This window comes from Procambarus clarkii, chromosome 59 (genome assembly GCF_040958095.1).
Source record: "Procambarus clarkii isolate CNS0578487 chromosome 59, FALCON_Pclarkii_2.0, whole genome shotgun sequence".
Lineage (NCBI taxonomy): Eukaryota > Metazoa > Arthropoda > Malacostraca > Decapoda > Cambaridae > Procambarus > Procambarus clarkii.
The window spans coordinates 21,920,607-21,939,430 of record NC_091208.1 but is presented as its reverse complement, the minus strand read 5'-3'; the positions used below and the strand labels follow the sequence as shown (position 1 = coordinate 21,939,430).

The 18,824-nt window shown below is 37.7% G+C and overlaps 2 protein-coding genes across 5 annotated transcripts in view; both read left to right on the top strand.

Annotated features, from left to right (window-relative positions):
* Window positions 1-1,908: 1,908 nt before the first annotated feature.
* LOC123768297 (UPF0488 protein C8orf33 homolog) lies at window positions 1,909-5,250 on the top strand. The gene is made up of 4 exons (XM_045758759.1): window positions 1,909-2,172; window positions 4,187-4,343; window positions 4,599-4,733; window positions 4,895-5,250. Exons 1-4 carry the CDS (start codon window positions 1,993-1,995, stop codon window positions 5,218-5,220), a joined length of 798 nt encoding a protein of 265 aa, XP_045614715.1. The 5' UTR covers window positions 1,909-1,992; the 3' UTR covers window positions 5,221-5,250.
* Window positions 5,251-10,097: 4,847 nt separating this feature from the next.
* LOC123768191 (CCR4-NOT transcription complex subunit 6-like) overlaps window positions 10,098-18,824 on the top strand; it is a 163,867-nt gene continuing 155,140 nt past the window's right edge. For 2 of the 4 annotated variants that reach the window (XM_069306973.1, XM_069306970.1), the window contains exons 1-2: window positions 10,317-10,473; window positions 16,028-16,159. In XM_069306973.1, coding sequence (XP_069163074.1) covers window positions 16,036-16,159 — 124 coding nt within the window. In that variant the 5' untranslated portion in view covers window positions 10,317-10,473; window positions 16,028-16,035. Of the gene's footprint in view, window positions 10,236-10,316; window positions 10,474-13,246; window positions 13,397-16,027; window positions 16,160-18,824 lie in introns of those variants that run through there. The other 2 variants (XM_069306972.1, XM_069306971.1) reach the window with 2 other exon arrangements.

The window sequence follows — 18,824 nt, the reverse complement described above, 5'->3', positions numbered from 1 at the left end:
GTCCAGTTACACAACTGGTCGGAGTCCAGTTACACAACTGGTCGGGGTCCAGTTACACAACTGGTCGTGGTCCAGTTACACAACTGGTCGGAGTCCAGTTACACAACTGGTCGGGGTCCAGTTACACAACTGGTCGGAGTCCAGTTACACAACTGGTCGGGGTCCAGTTACACAACTAACTGGTTGAATAGGGGATGCTTAATGAACTATCCACCTCTGGTGGCAAGAAATCAATATATATATATATGTCGTACCTAGTAGCCAGAACTCACTTCTATGCCTACTATGCAAGGCCCGATTTGCCTAATAAGCCAAGTTTTCATGAATTAATTGTTTTTCGACTACCTAACCTACCTAACCTAACCTAACCTAACCTAACCTAACGTTTTCGGCTACCTAACCTAACCTAACCTATAAAGATAGGTTAGGTTAGGTTAGGTAGGGTTGGTTAGGTTTGGTCATATTATACTACATACTACTACCCAAAATCATTTACGTCCTCTCATTACCCAACACAAAGCTGCTATTAGGACAATAACCAACTCTGGCCCCAGACATCACTCGGTACCCTTACTCAAATCTCTGAATATGTTAGATATTAAGTCACTGCACATTCTCTCTTGTGTATTATACATATATAAAACGCTGAACTGTAATGCCAATCCTGACCTCAAAAGCTTCATTGAAGGTTGTAACAGAACCCATGAGCACCACACCAGGAATAAATACAGTTTTGATATTCCTAGAGTACGACTTAATCAAACTAGAAATGCTCTACAAATCAAGGGACCCAGAATGTGGAATGACCTTCCCAACCATGTTAAAGACTGTACCTCTCTCAACCAGTTTAAGATAAAAACTAAACAATACCTAATAAATTCCCTGTAACCCACCTCACTCCTTTATTGTCAACCCATGTCTGTTACTTTATTTTATTATTATTATTTTTTTTTTTTAATCAACACTGTTTGTCAACCTATTGTATTTGTGCTGCTTTTTCAGTCATGTTCCCCCTTTTTTTTATCTTTATTTGAATTTGTTTTCAACACTTTTTATTCTTTATGCTCAATTAGTATTAAGTTCTAGATATTAATGTTTTTCTTGCCCGAAACGCATTGCGTAATAGTGGCTTTAGGCATTGTATGTACTAGCTCTATCTATATATCAATCCATTAATGTAACATCACTTGTATGTATGTACCTTACCTGAATAAACATATTTATATTTATTTATTTATATATCTACGTTAATTTTAACTCCAATAAAAAAATATTGACCTCATACATAATGAAATGGGTAGCTTTATCATTTCATAAGAAAAAAATTAGAGAAAATATATTAATTCAGGAAAACTTGGCTTATTAGGCAAATCGGGCCCTGCATAGTAGGCCGAGAAGTGCGTTCTGGCTACTAGGTACGACATATATATATATATATATATATATATATATATATATATATATATATATATATATATATATAATATGTGTGTGTGTGTGTGTATGTGTGCAGAAATAATATTAATAAAACAATTAAAGTATATCAAAATATATTACTTTGAAACCCCCATATCATTCACTAAAAAAATTGGGCTACTCTTATTAAAAATTCGCTACTTTTAGACCGTCAGCTCGCTACTTTTAGACCGTCAGCTCGCTACTTTTAGACCGTCAGCTCGCTACTTTTAGACCGTCAGCTCGCTACTTTTAGACCGTCAGCTCGCTACTTTTAGAGCGTCAGCTCGCTACTTTTAGACCGTCAGCTCGCTACTTTTAGACCGTCAGCTCGCTACTTTTAGACCGTCAGCTCGTTACTTTTAGACCGTCAGCTCGCTACTTTTAGATCGTCAGCTCGCTACTTTTAGAGCGTCAGCTCGCTACTTTTAGAGCGTCAGCTCGCTACTTTCAGCAATTTAGACCTGGCAACCCTGATCTCTCGTGTTGGTGCTGTCCAGCTGAGCTCTATTGTTGATGGTGTCCTGCTGAGCATTGATGTTGATAGTGTCCCAGTTGATCTCTCGTGTTAATGATGTACAGCTGAGCTCTAGTGTTAATGATGTACAACTGAGCTCTCGTGTTAATGGTGTCCTGCTGAGCATTGGTGTTGATGGTGTCCAGCTGAGCTCCGGTGTTGAAGGCGGGAGCTACAAGAAAATGCCTCCAAAGCGACAGGTGAGATCATTTCCACTCTTGTATATGACTCGTGACAGCTTTGTAAAGTGTAGTAATTCATTTAAAGCTTAGATACAGTTTAAAACATGTTGAGCTGCAGGATCCAAAATATTGTTAGAGGACAAGTTTGATAATTGAGTGAATGAGTAATTATGATAAATTCAGAATATTATCCAGTTATTTTTCAATCTATTGTGTGATGATTGTGCCCAAATTTGGAAGTACCTTGACTTAATAATAATAATAATCTTTAAGCAAAAGTACATATATACATACATACATACATACATAGGATAAAAGAAGATTGAAAATCATGAGTAGGGCATGTACAATGTTTAAAGCCACTAATACACACAACGTTTAGAGTATAACGATCTTATACTCTCTTAACGCTCTCATAACTTCACTAGGAATAATCAAGTGAACCTTTGACTTCAAGGAAAAGAAGGTAGTAATTCAACTCGACAAACCACTAGTGTGCCCCTATTTGGACTACAATATACAAGCTAGAAGACACCATCTTCAGAACCTGCTTTGCAGAAAGTTCTACATGGTGACAAAAATCATCCCAGAACTAAGTCGACTCTCATACTAAGAATGGTTGAGGGCAGTTCAAAATTCTTTTGGAAAAGATTATCAGGAAAAATGAGGGGATTTTTGACAAGACGCCAGCTTTCTGTCTTTGTCAAGTTCACTAGCATTCACTAGATAAATGGTGGCCCTCAGGTAAATTCAAGAAAACACTGCAAACCAGACATGATAGGGCTGATCTTATCAAAACTTTTAAAGTTCTGTACTATACTGGAAAGTTTTGAAGATATTGATCCAGACCACTCCATTAAAAGGTCAAATGTAACACATACAAAAATCAACGGCTTGAAACTCGACAAGCCACAATGTAGAACAGAAAACAAATGATGCTTTTTCACCCATAGTGTTATAAACTCGTGGAACTGCCTACCCGACAAAGCTGTAAATGGCAAAACATTGCTGCAGTTCAAAATGCAGCTGGATAAAATCATCATGAAAATGGGCAACCTTTGACAAGTCACTGGCTTCCTGTCCTTGTGAAGGCCTCTAAAGAGATGGTGGCCCTCAGATAAATTCAGGTAAAGCTAGCAACAATAACAGCAGCAGCATTCAAGCTTTGCGAAAACATAAACAGTGATGTGCTACTGTGACACACCTCCCAACATTACAACTCGTGCATCATCGGAAGGAGAAAACCTTCACTCAAACTATATGTATTATGAAGAAGAAGAAGAAGAAAAACTAGTAATATTAATGTATAACTTAAAACACAACCAGACAACCAGTAGGGTTTAAATCATGGCCCAGAACACAGGCATAATCATTATCAGTGATAACACACTGCTAGGAAAAGTGCCTTTGTGTTGGTGTGGATAAATAAAGAATATAAAAATATAAAATTCTGTACAGTAAGTATGTTTATAGTGAGGAATCCAACAGTTAACCTATTCCTTATTTTATTCCTTGATAGCTCTAAGAGAATATGTCTCTGCATCATTCTTGGGAAGTCTTGAAACTTGGTAACACTTTTCTGTAGCCCCTCTCTCTTTCTGATGCAAAATTTATATTGAAACTTGATATTAACAGGAGAGCTGTTCTTGTATTTCACATACAGCACAGTACCATATTTAGTAATATGTCGGTTTAATTTTGGTTTATAAGTGTGGCCTGCAGTTTAGCAATAGTATTTTATTTTTTGACCTGTCCATTTGATTAAGGTGTGCTACCAATGTTTCTATGAGGTGACTTTTTATAAAATTACTCTTTTAGGTCATTATTGCATTCTAATTCTAACCCTAATTAACAGACTTTTACAAATTGCCAAACAAAATTATGCCTATTTGTGGCTTTATAAGAATGTACCTAATTTGTTACTTTATAGATATTAATTAAATTAGGTGTCAGTTGTACTAATTTAATTGTAATTGATGTACACTCAACAAATTTTACATTTCCTCCATCCTTTTTTATTTATATATTTTAGGTAAAAAAGGGATTGGAACCCAAGGTAAAGGTTAAAAATGCACCTGTAGTGGAAGAAAATGAGGATACTGCACTAGAGAGATTCAGTTTGGAGTTACGATGGTGCATACAGCAAATTGAACTTTCCATGGCAAAAAATAAACCATCATCAAAACAAGGTATCTACAGTATTTTAACTGTCATTTTTTTCCTACACACTTGTTATAAATAAACACCTGTACTGTACAGTATATATATGAATAAAAGATATTCATGTCATTTGAAATTTAGTTCAATTAATGACCTAATGGTGTCTTGAAATTAATACTGTAACTTATTAATTATATAGTATTCCCTAGGCATACATTATTTGCTGTATCAAGGTTCAAAAAAATTAAATATTATAATGTTTTACTATTCTCACACACTCCTAGCTGATGACATGAAGAAAGCTTACAGTACTCTGACCAGCAGTAAAGCATCACTAATTAAGAAGAGGCAAACAATGAATGCTTTATTTGGGGATTACCGGAAGAAGATGGCTGAGGAGGAAAACAAGTTTAGGATTGGTAATTATTGCTTAAGTTTTTATATTGTGATAGTTATTTAACATCTTAGTAACACTTCAGACAAAGGTATTAATGTATAAAGTCTAATGATGTACTGTACAAGGTTTATATGAAAAGGAAAAGGTGTGATAAAAATGACTTAACTCCTCTTTCATGTACAGAACAACCAAAATTGAAAAGCAAGTGTGTTCTTCCAAGCAACTCCGTATTCTTTAAGAAGTCTCATGGCCAAACATGCAACCACAACTCACAAGACAAAATATCAGTAAGTTCTACAGAGGCCTATATACCGAATAACTCTGTTGGTGATATTCAACAGAGCCAAGTAGGCGTGGAAACAAATTGCTCTAGTGCCCTTGACAAACACTCCGAAGAAAGCTGCGTCCAGGACTGCAACGAAAATAAGATGAACAATGACAAGGATAATACTGTTTTGAATAGCTTTAAGTATGCTCCATCAGGAAATTCTTTTAAATTTAATTTTTAGTGTGTTCATAAATGTAAATTAAAAAAATCATGCAGCTTTTATTCTTCCTCTGCATATGCTGTATATTGGGTGTTGATCCAGTAATTCTTTAGCTGGAGGTCTCAAGATACAAAATCCATTTGATGAGTCCTTAACTTCCATAGAAGCATAATGGCAACACTTCCTGAACTACTGTAATAGGGCATACAAAGACAACACTTCCTAATTACCATAGTAGAAAGTACACAATGATAATTCCTAAGCTACCGTAGTGAAGGGAGTACACAATGACAACTTCCTACCTACTATAGTGGAGAGAGTACATTGGCAACACTTCCTTAACTACCGTAGTGGAGAGGGTACACAATGGCAACACTTCCTTAACTACCGTAGTGGAGAGAGTACACAATTGTGTACTGAGCCATTGTACTCACCTAGTTGAGCTTGCGGGGGTTTTGACCAAAGAGCCAAAGCTCAACGCCTGCAAGCACAACTAGGTGAGTACAATGGCAACACTTCCTTAACTACCATAGTGAAAAGTATACACAATGACAACACTTCCTGAACTACTATAGTAGAATACACAATGGCAACATTTGCTAAGCCATTACGACTGTATAGCACTTGGAAAGGATAAGGATTTGGGATAGTCCAGAGGAAAGGAATGATGCTGTCAAAATGGAAGTACACTATATTAACTCCTTAACTATCATAGATTAGATTACACAATGCCAACACGGCTTTCTTAACTAAAATTTAAAAAATGCGGTCTGCTTGGTAAGGCAGAATTTATTAACAAAATAAAAAAAAGTGTTGCTTTGATTTTACTAGACTGTGAACTGTGAGATGGTAAATGATTACATCCTTTAGGATTCTGTCCGAAACACTATACATGTTAGTAGCTTTGCAAGACTGTAAGAACACCATTTTCAGTCTTGGGGAGTTTCCTTTGGTCCAGAGATTTTCAGAAAATGATATTTAGTTGTAAACACAGTTCAACGGCCAGTACCTTCAAGACTTTGGATTTAATTCCTGGTGGGCTTCAGATTTATTAATCATCTTCATTGTTTCGAAAGTTATGGGAATATCCCATAAGTAATAATAATGTTTATTCAGGTAAAAGTACATACATGCAAAGTGAGTTGCAAATGGAATGTTGGGTTTCTAGATAGAGCTAGTATACTATGCCTAAAGCCACTAATACGTTTGAGATGAATGAATTCATTCTCTTTCCCCTCCTTCAAACACGTGTGTGGGTATTGTCTAATCTTTCTAGTGTGAGCACTAATTTATTTAGAGCTTTGACTGCTTTTTTTTATCGTCAATTATGACTTGGTTGGTCTCATCTTTTATATGTTTCCTACCGAGTATTTTTTCTTAGTTTTACTTCTTATACTTATGCACATTTCTTTACTCCTTTACTTAGGCACAAAAAGGCGTAATCTTTCTCAATGTTTTGAACAAGTTTGTTTTCATAGTTTCTTTTGTCTGATCTGATTTTCCTGAATTGAATGCACTTCTGTATATCACATAATTTATGATCTATATGCTTCTTAGTGGACTGAGAGCTCTGGAAAGAGGAAGGGAACTATTAGGACAAAGCGCCAAGCCATTACGACTAGCACTCGGAAGGGGGTCAGGATAAGGATTTGGGATGGGACGGGGGGGGGGGGGGGGTGGGGGGGAAGGAATGGTGCCCAACCACTTGTGGACGGTCGGGGATTGAACGCCGACCTGCATGAAGCGAGACCATCGCTCTACCGCCCTGTCCAAGTGGTTGGGCAAATCTCTAAAATTGGATCATCTCTGGAGGTTGCGTTCAGTTTTCAGTTTTATTTCACTGCCTTTGTCATCCATTTAATTTTTGTTTATTTTCCCTCTCCTTGGCACGTAATATTCAACACGTTCAGTGGTGACCTTGAAATTTGTTCATGGTTTTTCAGTGTCGCGATCTACTAACTCCCTCTAGGAGGTATTTTGCAATTCTTTTCTCATTCTATATGATAGTTATCTTTATTTATTTGTATTATTTATTTATACAAGAGTTCTTACATTCTTGTACAGCCACCAGCACGCATAGTGTTTCGAGCAGGTCCTTAATCGTAATTTTTCCCGGAATACGATCCGCCAAATCATCTAACAACCAGGTACCCATTTAACCTGCTAGGTGAACAGATCCTAGTTAAGGATTGGCCCCCGGTCAGGATACGAACCCAGGTCAAATCGCTCGCGAATCGCCGGGCGAATGCTTTACCACTACGCCACGGGGACTGCTAGGTTCTTTAAAGGTAGTCTAGGAAATCATCGCTCTGGACCTCTTTCTGCATTTCCATAATTGTAATCCATCTTCAGATATAATGATTACATGAATAGAGAAGCTTTTTCCCTATCTGGAATTGATCGGTCGTGCTCTATTCCGATGTTGGCATAAGATCAAGAATGCTGTAGCCTCAAGTAGGCTCTTTGCATATTCTGTATGAAAAAGCAGTCATATACTAGGTCTAGAAATTGTTCTCCTTCCATCTGTGAGGTTAGATTCACCCAATCTATTATCTCATGGCTAAAATTCCCATTATATGAGCTTGAGCTTCAATGGCTGCATTAATCACATTATGCAGTAACTTCCTCTACTGTTGCTGTGTCTGCACTGTAGCCTACTCCCACTGTCACTTGCTGCCATTTTGAGTTAGTACATTACGCAATACCGATTCTGCGTTTCCATTGATGTTTTATTCCTCGCAACTGGTTGCAATCAAGACCTGTTTTATATAGTATTATGTCACCTGCTATTGTTGTTCTGTTCTTTTCTGAAAGTGGATGGTATCTGGAAGATGGAAAACCCTTTCATTTATGTCTTCTCGTCTGTGTTTCGCTGATTCCAGTGATGTCGGGATTCTCAGCCTTGGCGTATGCTTGTTGTTGTTGTTATAGATTCAGCTACTCTGAACAAGTTCCAAGTAACACGGGCTATGGTGAGCCCATAACTTACCTGGCACAGGAGTGGGGCAAATAGCATGGGGTATGGTGAGCCCGTAGTGGACTTACCTGGCACAGGAGCGGTGCCGTCTCATCGGCGTTTGCACACAATGCGTCAAATTTATTTACTAGGATTCTGACATTTGCGTAAAAACAATTTAAATTCCTGACATTGTTCCCAAGAGGCTGAGGGATTGTTCCTGTATTAAGCACATTATTTACTTGAAGTTACCTGAGGGCCACCAACACTAGTGGTCCTCGTCGAGGACAGGACAAGCCGCCGGCTTTGCCCTGATCTCGCTTTCCCTATTTACCCTGATAATTTTTTCCAGTTGGATTTTAAAATTTAACAGTTTTGGCATTTACGGCTTCGGAGGGGTAGGCGGTTCCATGGGTTTATAACCCTGTGGGTGAAAAGCATCGAAGAAGTTGTCTAGAGCAACTATAAAAGTATATTTATTCCTTACACTGTCCCTTTGGGTTTGTGCTAATATATAATTATATATATAATATAGGGCTAGGTCTGTCTCACCGGATGAAGGACCTCGTGATCTTCATCTATTATCGCGATCACCTGTCCTCTTCGGAAAGTCATTTACGTAAATCAGGAACAGTATAGTAGTCAAAGTAGGCCGGCACTTCTATATATTCTGACTATTCTTGTAACTTAAATTTACTATTTCCTGTTTATCAGATACCCTCTTATCCAATCTAAAATATCTTTGTTACCACAGTATGCTTTTCTGACTTATACATCAGCCTATTGTTGGAGACAGTATCAAGGCCTTGTTAGCAATCTAGGACATAATTCACCCATCATTCTCTTAAGGCGACCTTGTCGTAGAACAAGAAACTATGGGACTTTCTGATTGTAAGAACATACTCCATGCAGTGATCCAGCTAGGAGAGCATGGTGCAGGTGTGGGAGTGGTCCAAGAGTAGTTCACGTGTGGAGGTTTTGGAAAAGGGAAGTGTATGTATGGGAGTGATCCGTTTAGTAAAGGTTACAATTGATGTGGTGGATGACTCAAACGTAGTGCTGTGTAGGGTGACTACATGTGTGGGGATTACTCAGGACAGAAGTGATGACCTTGGTCAGGATGATTATATAGTTGTGGAGGTGACCCAGGAGAGGACACACAGCACATTCAGCACCCCTCTTGTGCCAGGTAAGTCCACTACGGGGTCACCATAGCCCGTGCTACTTGACCCGCTCCTGTGCCAGGTAAGTTACGGGCTCACAATAGCCCGTGCTACTTGGAACTTGTTCCGAGTAGCTGAATCTATAACAACAACAACCCAGGAGAGCAGTACAGGTGTGGAGGTGACCCAGGAGAGCAGTACAGGTGTGGAGGTGACCCAGGAGAGCAGTACAGGTGTGGAGGTGACCCAGGAGAGCAGTACAGGTGTGGAGGTGACCCAGGAGAGCAGTACAGGTGTGGAGGTGACCCAGGAGAGCAGTACAGGTGTGGAGGTGACCCAGGAGAGCAGTACAGGTGTGGAGGTGACCCAGGAGAGCAGTACAGGTGTTGAGGTGACCAAGGAGAGCAGTACAGGTGTGGAGGTGATCCAGGAGAGCAGTACAGGTGTGGAGGTGACCCAGGAGAGCAGTACAGGTGTTGAGGTGACCCAGGAGAGCAGTACAGGTGTGGAGGTGACCCAACAGAGCAGTACAGGTGTGGAGGTGACCCAACAGAGCAGTACAGGTGTGGAAGTGACCCAACAGAGCAGTAAAGGTGTAGAAGTGACCCAACAGAGCAGTAGAGGTGAGGAAGTAGCCTAACAAAGCAGTAGAGGTGAGGAAGTGACCCAACAGAGCAGTAGAGGTGAGGAAGTGATCCAACAGAGCAGTAGAGGTGAGGAAGTAGCCTAACAAAGCAGTAGAGGTGAGGAAGTGACCCAACAGAGCAGTAGAGGTGAGGAAGTGACCCAACAGAGCAGTAGAGGTGTGGAAGTGACCCAGACGAGCAGTACAGGGGTTAAGATACCCCCAACCGAGCAGCACAGGTGTAGAGGAGCCCGAGAGAGAGCCGTGGAGATAGAAGTGAGGGAGAAGGAAGGTGAGGGGGAGTGAGATGACCCCAGGATGACAGTAGAGGTGTGGGGGCGTAGTTAAGAGTGGTGGCGGGAGGGCGCGCGCCAATATGGCGCCGCAGCTGACCAATCACGGCCCGTCCTCAGCCAGCCTCCATGTTTGTTTGTTTCTCCAGTGTTTGAGAGAAGGACAGAGAAACTCGATAGAAAGTTGGATATTTCAGCTTGGATTTTCAGTTGAAACTGACCCTATATTAAATGCAGGTAACTATGAGGGGGTTTGCGGGTAAGGGGAAGGTGGTAGGGGCGGGAATAAAGGGGGGAAGTGGGGTAAAAGTGACGGGAGTGTCAATGCCAGACGGCTCGGCCATAACCTGGGAATGTTTACGAAGGTTATTTGATGATCAGCTGATTTCACCTTTGGTTTTGGTGGGCCCACCTGTGTCGCCTGGCCCTTGGTGCCTGCAGCCAGCGCTCACTCTAACTGTGAATGGTGCTTGGGAATACATAGCCAGAATAAACTGTTTTTTTTCTCGATTGTTTTATGTGTAATCTTGTGTGTGTGTGAGTGTAAATGAGCAGTTGAGTGATTTGGGTGCCTTTGGGGGCCCCTTGTTGTTAGAGGTCATAGTCTGGCATTGTGTTTATTAATGCTGCTGTAGGCTTCCTGTGAAGGCTTGGAATAATTAGCTTGTAATATGGAAATATATTTTTTTGTGGCTGTGTTTATTTCTGAATGATTAGTGATTCAAAGTCCCTCTTGTCCTAAAATTTAATACCTTAGTTAACTTCCGAAGTACATCATTTGACTCCTAAATGAAATATTTATGGTGGTAAAGGAAGTAAATATTATTGGTGAACACGCGTAACATGCCGGTGCAAGTTCTGTACATATTTGCTTATACGTTTGCACAAAGTTGAAAAAAGTAACGGTGGATACTATAACAAACTTGAGTTACTTTCGTGCAAACCCCTAACACGCATGGAGTGCTTGCGGATGAATCTTAAAGTTGATGTAGTATTTAAAGAGTACGTTTCAGATTGAATATTAACGAGTTAAAAGGATATAAAGGATATATATATATATATAATATATAATTATATAATTATATAATTATATATATATATATATATATATTTATATATATATATATTCAGAAAATTCCTATTTGGAAGTACAGTAATAGAAATATTAGTAAACTTTTAAAAGAATTAATATGCAGGCAATATAGTACTCTACCTTCATAGGTTATACAAAAATATAATTTAAATTGTTGATAAAATACAAAATTATGGTTAGGAAATATTTTGGTATCCATTCTTTGAATTTTTCCAAGTCTTCAAGCACAAAGTAATGTAATATATTTTTCTAAATCATTAATCAAGTTATACACAAAGGAAGTACAGTAATAGTATTTTTAAAGGCATATATAAAGTTCAGTATAATATAAAGAGGCTAATGAACTAGCAATAACCACTGTATGAAAGAATATTATAATGTAATATACAGTAATTTACATTTATTGGTACAGAATATCCTATACTGTTAATGTTGTATAAGGAATAGACAAATGTTTATCTAAAGTACAATCTCCATATCTGCTGATGTTGTTTATGTATCAATTTGTTTAAGAATGCAGTAATTATTTAATTATGACAGATGTGAAACACAGTACTTTTCTTTTAAATGATTTTACCTTATGCCTTCCAAGATGTTAAGAAATTTTTATCAGGAACTAGAAAAATTATAAATGTTTATATATATGATGGAAGTATTGAAAATTTAAATATTTATTGGTGTATATACAGTACAGTATTTATAAAATAATGCACTGGATGGTGATGTTTTAAACAGTGAATACTGCAGTGATGTAGCTGCCCGAAACACTATGCGTATTAGTGGCTTTACAAGAATGTACAGAAGTCTTATGTCACCAAACCATTATATATATCGCCAATCTTAAATATATCACCAAACCATTATACCTTCTTGTGAATCAATTATTATTATAATTTTGTGAATGTTAGGTGAGCAGATATTAATTAGATTCTCTATGGTACTATACTGTGAACTCTATTACATACTACATTAAAATGATTGATTCTGAATTTTTTAAAGTTTGATAAGCTTGGTTATACTGCAGGGATATCAATTGATAAGCTTAGTTATACTGCAGGGATATCAATTGATAAGCTTAGTTATACTGCAGGGATATCAATTGATAAGCTTAGTTATACTGGAGGGATATCAATTGATAAGCTTGGTTATACTGCAGGGATATCAATTGATAAGCTTGGTTATACTGCAGGGATATCAATTGATAAGCTTGGTTATACTGCAGGGATATCAATTGATAAGCTTGGTTATACTGCAGGGATATCAATTGATAAGCTTGGTTATACTGCAGGGATATCAATTGATAAGCTTGGTTATACTGCAGGGATATCAATTGATAAGCTTAGTTATTCTGCAGGGATATCAATTGATAAGCTTGGTTATACTGCAGGGATATCAATTGATAAGCTTGGTTATACTGCAGGGATATCAATTGATAAGCTTGGTTTTACTGCAGGGATATCAATTGATAAGCTTAGTTATACTGCAGGGATATCAATTGATAAGCTTAGTTATACTGCAGGGATATCAATTGATAAGCTTGGTTATACTGCAGGGATATCAATTGATAAGCTTAGTTATTCTGCAGGGATATCAATTGATAAGCTTGGTTATACTGCAGGGATATCAATTGATAAGCTTAGTTATACTGCAGGGATATCAATTGATAAGCTTGGTTATACTGCAGTGATATCAATTTTGCTTGCATTTTATACTATAGTACAGTTCTGTATACAGTAAACCCTTAATTTGTTATTTAATGCTGTTCAATACATTTCTCTAAATGCCATTTTTATAAGTTAATAGCATGTGTATTTTTTGTGCATTATATTTTAATTTGTTAAATAACAAATGTTTTACATGACACCAAGATACCTTTATATTTCTATCATTATCATTTGCTATTTTATATTTGAGCAGGCAGTATACAGTACTATATAAGCTCATCCTCAACAAATCCATTACTATGAGCAACAAACTGCCCCGTTAAACTACCTGGGTAGTTAGTTAGATATATGTGATGGTCTGAAAAGCACATTATGGTTCCAGTAATAGTCTACTTGTAAACTGGTGAGTGAACATTTGTCCTAAATAGACATTATTCTCAAGTTAAAACTTTATTGTATGATAAATTGTTAGTTTAAAATATAAAGAGCAGATGCTGAACACATTTTCTTTGACACGGTCTGAAGACTTTAGTTTTCTGAAAACGAAATTCAAGGGTAGACTTGAATAGTTTTAAAAATACATATTTCACGTTTTGGACAGTATTATACCGCATTATTGTAGCCGAACATAATGAAACCTAACACATGGATACAGAGTAGATAATAGCATTATTTATGTAGTCGTTGTGAATCCATTATCATGGTGGATTTCCTCCTTGGGACAGGTAGACTATATTGTACTTGTATTTTGTAATTTTGGTCATTATGATCGTGTTCTATTTTTTAAAATGTGCTGTGCATTATCCAGGTTATCAGAACACATTACTAAGTCACTGCTAAGAACATTAGACTAAAGAACACTGCAGAAGGCCTATCTGCCCAAATGAGGCAACTCCTACATCCTCCAAAATTCACTCCTATATACTGTATGTCTTACCTGTGCTTGAAACTCATCCCACAATCCCATGTCTTGTGTTATCTGATCATTACTTTCATTAATAAACAACCTTATTTCCAAGCAGTATTTATGTAGATCTTTCCTGGATCTAAAGTTGCCCAGTACCCAAATTTATATCCATTGTTTTGTGTGCTATTATGTTTTGAAGTAGTGTATGTATAAACTTGTTAATATTCTATTTGCTACACCCATTTATCCATTTATATACTTCAAAAATACTACCCCATTACTCTTCAACCTTTCTAGGTTATGTAAATTATTATCATTCTCTCTCTCCATAAGGAAGGCTTCCAATTCCTGGGGATAACTTGGTTATTCTTCTTTGTATGTGTTCAAGTGAATTTTTGTCCATTCTTTAGTACTGAGACCAAAATTGAACTGAAACTCTAAATGGGATCTAAGAAGGTCTCTCTAAAGTAGAATAATGATAGAGTATTAGATGTTTTATTACTAACACTTCTAGAAATACATCCCAGTATTCTATTACCTTTATTTCACACATTTATGTACTAAAATGGCTACCTGGTAGTGCCTGGAATAGTCTCTCTTCCCCCCATCTCTCATTATCCATGCTTTTCTACTCTCTCCCACCCCCCCCTCTCTTCCCCTATTTACCCCTCTTCCCTTCGCTGCCACCTCTCCAATTTCCACTCTTGCCATCCCTGCCCCCTCCCCCTTTTCTGCTTGTTCCCCCTTTTTCCTCTTTATTACCCTTACCCCTTTCCCCTCTCTCCTGACCTTCCCCCTCTTCTCCATTTCCTGACCCTCTCCCTCCCCCCTCTCCCCTCTTCCTATCTTCCTTCCCATCCCCATTTTTCCATTTCACTGATTAGAGGGGAGGGGTCAGTATTTTGCCCAACCCCCGTCCATTAATAGGACCAACAGGACCAACCACAACCAACCTATGTCTGTCCTGTACCCCAAGCCATTCACCCTACAAAGTTGGGCAAGGCTAGCCCCAAGCATTTGGCCACCAACCTTGGACAGGCACAAACACACACACACACTCACACAGACATTCTTATATACATAGATACCTCTACATTGAACAGCTGGAGGAGGAATAATATTTTGTAATTCAAAGTCCGCTCTTCAAACAATGGAAAACTTCTGCAAGATTGACAGCAAGGCCTATGTTTGTATGTCTGTCTGTCTGTCTGTCTCTACATGTTTTTGGCCGTCTGTCTCTACGTGTTTTTGGCTGTCTGTCTCTCTCATTCCTCCAACCCGTTCTCGCAAATTTAATAAGTCAATATTTACTTATTAAATATGTGCATAGGTGACATACTTAACATAATAGTTTCCCTTGAAAAGCTTCATAGAAAACACCGACCTTACCTAACCTACTTAGTATGTTAAGATAAACATCTTATTGCTTCGTAATTACAATTATTACCTAACCTATACCTATAATAGGTTAAGTAACAATTGTAATTACGAAGCTATAAGATGCTTATTTTAACATACTAAGTAGGTTAGGTAAGGTCGGTGTTTTCTATGAAGCTTTTCAAGGGAAACTATTATGTTTAGTATGTCACCTATGCACGCAACTAATAAGTCAATATTGACTTATTAAATTTCCGAGAACGGGTTGCATTCCTCATTCCCCCCCCCCCCTCTCTTGTTTTCTCTCTCGTTCTGTCTCTCATTCTCTCCCTGTCTCTCATTGTCTCCCTCTCCCCCTTTCATTCTCATTGTCTTTCTCTCATTCTCCCTCTCTCTCATTCTCCTTCTCTCCCCATTCTCATTCTGTCTTTCTCTCTCTTTTTCTCTCATATAAATAATATACAGTAATAAGTTCTCATTTGGTTTGTGGGTGGTTGGCTTGTGGGAGGAGCCTAGCAGTGAAAAATCTAACAAATTTAATACAGTAGTTCCCGTTTCCTTTGTGAAAGAGCAGAACTTTTATGATGGTGAGATGATGCAGATGCAGTTTAGTTTAGTTAATTTGAGTTTATCAGTTCATTGCTACAATACTCAGTTCCCTTATTGATTGTCAGAACAGGCCATTAAATAAAATTTTGATCTAATTATATGTATTAGTGCTCAGAGTAATTCATAAAAACATTTTTTCAGGGTGAAATATGTCAAGAACTCCCAAGGAAGGAAAGGAATCAAAACCGCACCGGGTGCGGTCACACACTATTATGGGTCAAGAAGAGTTTGGGTCTGGAAAGAAGTCTTACTGGCCAGAACTTGAGATAACAGGTGAGGAAGAAGAAGTAGTCTTACTTGAGACTTGAGATAACAGATCCCCTTTTTTCAAATTGAACACATCTTACATTATTATTCTTATCCTCCCTCCTCATTTTTTGGCTCATAAATCCATTACCCACTACTCTTGGATTAGAGAAATTTAGTTTTTCTTTTTATCTTTGCATTTTTATGTAAGTACTGTACAGTGTCACCCCTAGTTATTTGGGGCCAGATTCACGAAGCAGTTACACAAGTACTCTTGAACGTGTACATCTTTCCTCAATCTTTGACGGCTTTGGTTACATTTATTAAACAGATTACAAGCATGAAATCTTCCCACTCAACTGTTGTTGTTATTATAAACAGCCTCCTGGTGCTTTGGAGCTCATTAACTGTTTAATAATTGTAAACAAAGCCATCAAAGATTGAGGAAAGATGTACACGTTCGTAAGTACTTGCGTAACTGCTTCATGAATCTGGCCCCTGGACCAGTTGGTACCCCTGGATATCTATCTGGATAATTAAAAATGTGGGTAAGTGAAGAAAAGATTGCATAATGTTTTGGGGTTAAGTCAATCTGGCTGTAAGGGAGTTTCAGGCATATCCTCTCACCAATTCTGCTTAACTTGTAACTCTTCTCAGCTTTTCTTTATCAAATCTTGTGTTAATAAGTTTTCTATTTCTCATATCATTAATATTATTGAAAGTGAAGGTGAGATAGCATGGATAGGTTTATTTAGCTAAGAAAATAAGGAAAACATTATCTAACTAGAGACATTTTGCTATTGTGCATATAGCAGCCACCAGCACACTCCTTCGGTTATTGTGTATGATGCAAATTTTTTGCTATATAATGCTGCTGGCATTAGAAAATCGTGGATTTATAATAAAGTAGTGTGGATAGATGTTGCAGCTAGCTGTAAGGGACTGTTGAGTGGCAGACAGTCATATCCCCACATCCCTTGTTACTCTTCAGTCACTCCACTTTCCTTACCTACTCTGTAAGAATATTTGTCAGAAATTTGATATACACCTAACAAATGTCATTTACGATTCTCTTGTTAATAACGTTAAATTTCTAACATCTTTCACATTACAGTATTTAGGAAGACATATCACTAATCTTGCCAGAAACAGATGTAAATAAGCAGCAGTTATTGCTGATGACTGGCGGACACCATTGATACACGTCTACCATTTTAGCGATACTCTTGCAGATAGTTTATTGTATCATTTACGGATGCTCGCATTAATAAACATTTGATTAGATTAGGCAAGGATATGCAGTACAGTATCGATATTTTTTTCTTCCCTAGACTTCCCAGTTAATGAGAATAGATCCCCATTATTCATTCCATTAACCCTTGGAATATGCATATCCATAATAATATTTCCAGTAGTAGGAGTTGTATAAATAAATGGATATTATATTTTTAATTTTTTAATACTGTATTTGTAATGTTCTCTCCTTATACTGTGTTCATTTTTGTCTCCTGGCTGATGCCTCCTAACTTGATGGGAAATGTGTACAGTATAACATACCTTTGATGCATCTATTTAGAAAAAATTATGTACTTTTTCACTTGCAGTTCTGATGTGTTTTATTTTCTCAAATTGCTTTTTTCACTTACATTGTGTCCTTGGAAATTTCTACTAATTCATGTTGAGCCCATTCAGAATTTAGGTGTACAGTATTCCCAATTTTTAAGACTTTTTGCCTTTTTTTGCTTATTATCACTAATTGTTAGCAGTCTTATTGAAAATGATATACAGCATTTAGAAATAAATAATAATGATATAGTTTATATGTAAGTAATATATACTTACTGTATATTAATGTGTACAGCACAGTACCACAGAATAATATGTATGCAGTACAGTATATACATGTTTGAAGATTGGTGTGATCTGGTTACTGACTGTACTGTACATACATTGTAGAAGTGACAGTTATTTTCATGTTGTGTAACTGTACATTTAATAATTAATTAACTTTCAGTTCAGTAGTTCTGGTGCCAAAATTAATGTATTTAAATAGGAAATAGGGTTTGCAGAGTAAACTAAAATTTAACCATGCTGTACATTGAGTAATTTTGACTGACACTAGGGTCTTAACTAGTGTCTCCTGCCGATGAGTCTGTCTCTATTGGCATGGAAATTGGTGTCCATAACTCATGCCTGTCCATTTTCATACCTTTATGGGATTTCATCATCTTTATCTTCCATCTGAATATTATTTTTTTTTTTTTTTTTTTTTTTTTTTTGAGATATATACAAGAGTTGTTACATTCTTGTACAGCCACTAGTACGCGTAGCGTTTCGGGCAGGTCCCTGGAATACGATCCCCTGCCGCGAAGAATCGTTTTTTCATCCAAGTACACATTTTACTGTTGCGTTAAACAGAGGCTACAGTTAAGGAATTGCGCCCAGTAAATCCTCCCCGGCCAGGATACGAACCCATGACATAGCGCTCGCGGAACGCCAGGTGAGTGTCTTACCACTACACCACGGAGACTGCTAACTGCTAACGGAGATTACTAACTTAATCAGCAGTTTCATCCTCTAAGAAGACCATACACAGGGTCATCAGGCTCTTCCTGTATCCTCTACACATGGCCACATCTTCTTGCCACATCACCAGCATTTACAAATATTCCAGTGATACCATTGCCAAACC

Excerpts from the sequence above, each read along its gene's own strand:
- LOC123768297 (XM_045758759.1), top strand. The coding sequence starts at position 1,993 with ATGTTGATAGTGTCCCAGTTGATCTCTCGTGTTAATGATGTACAGCTG. Across the intron at positions 4,344-4,598 it reads TAAACCATCATCAAAACAAG|CTGATGACATGAAGAAAGCT; the intron begins GTATCTACAGTA and ends ACACACTCCTAG. Across the intron at positions 4,734-4,894 it reads GGAAAACAAGTTTAGGATTG|AACAACCAAAATTGAAAAGC; the intron begins GTAATTATTGCT and ends TTTCATGTACAG.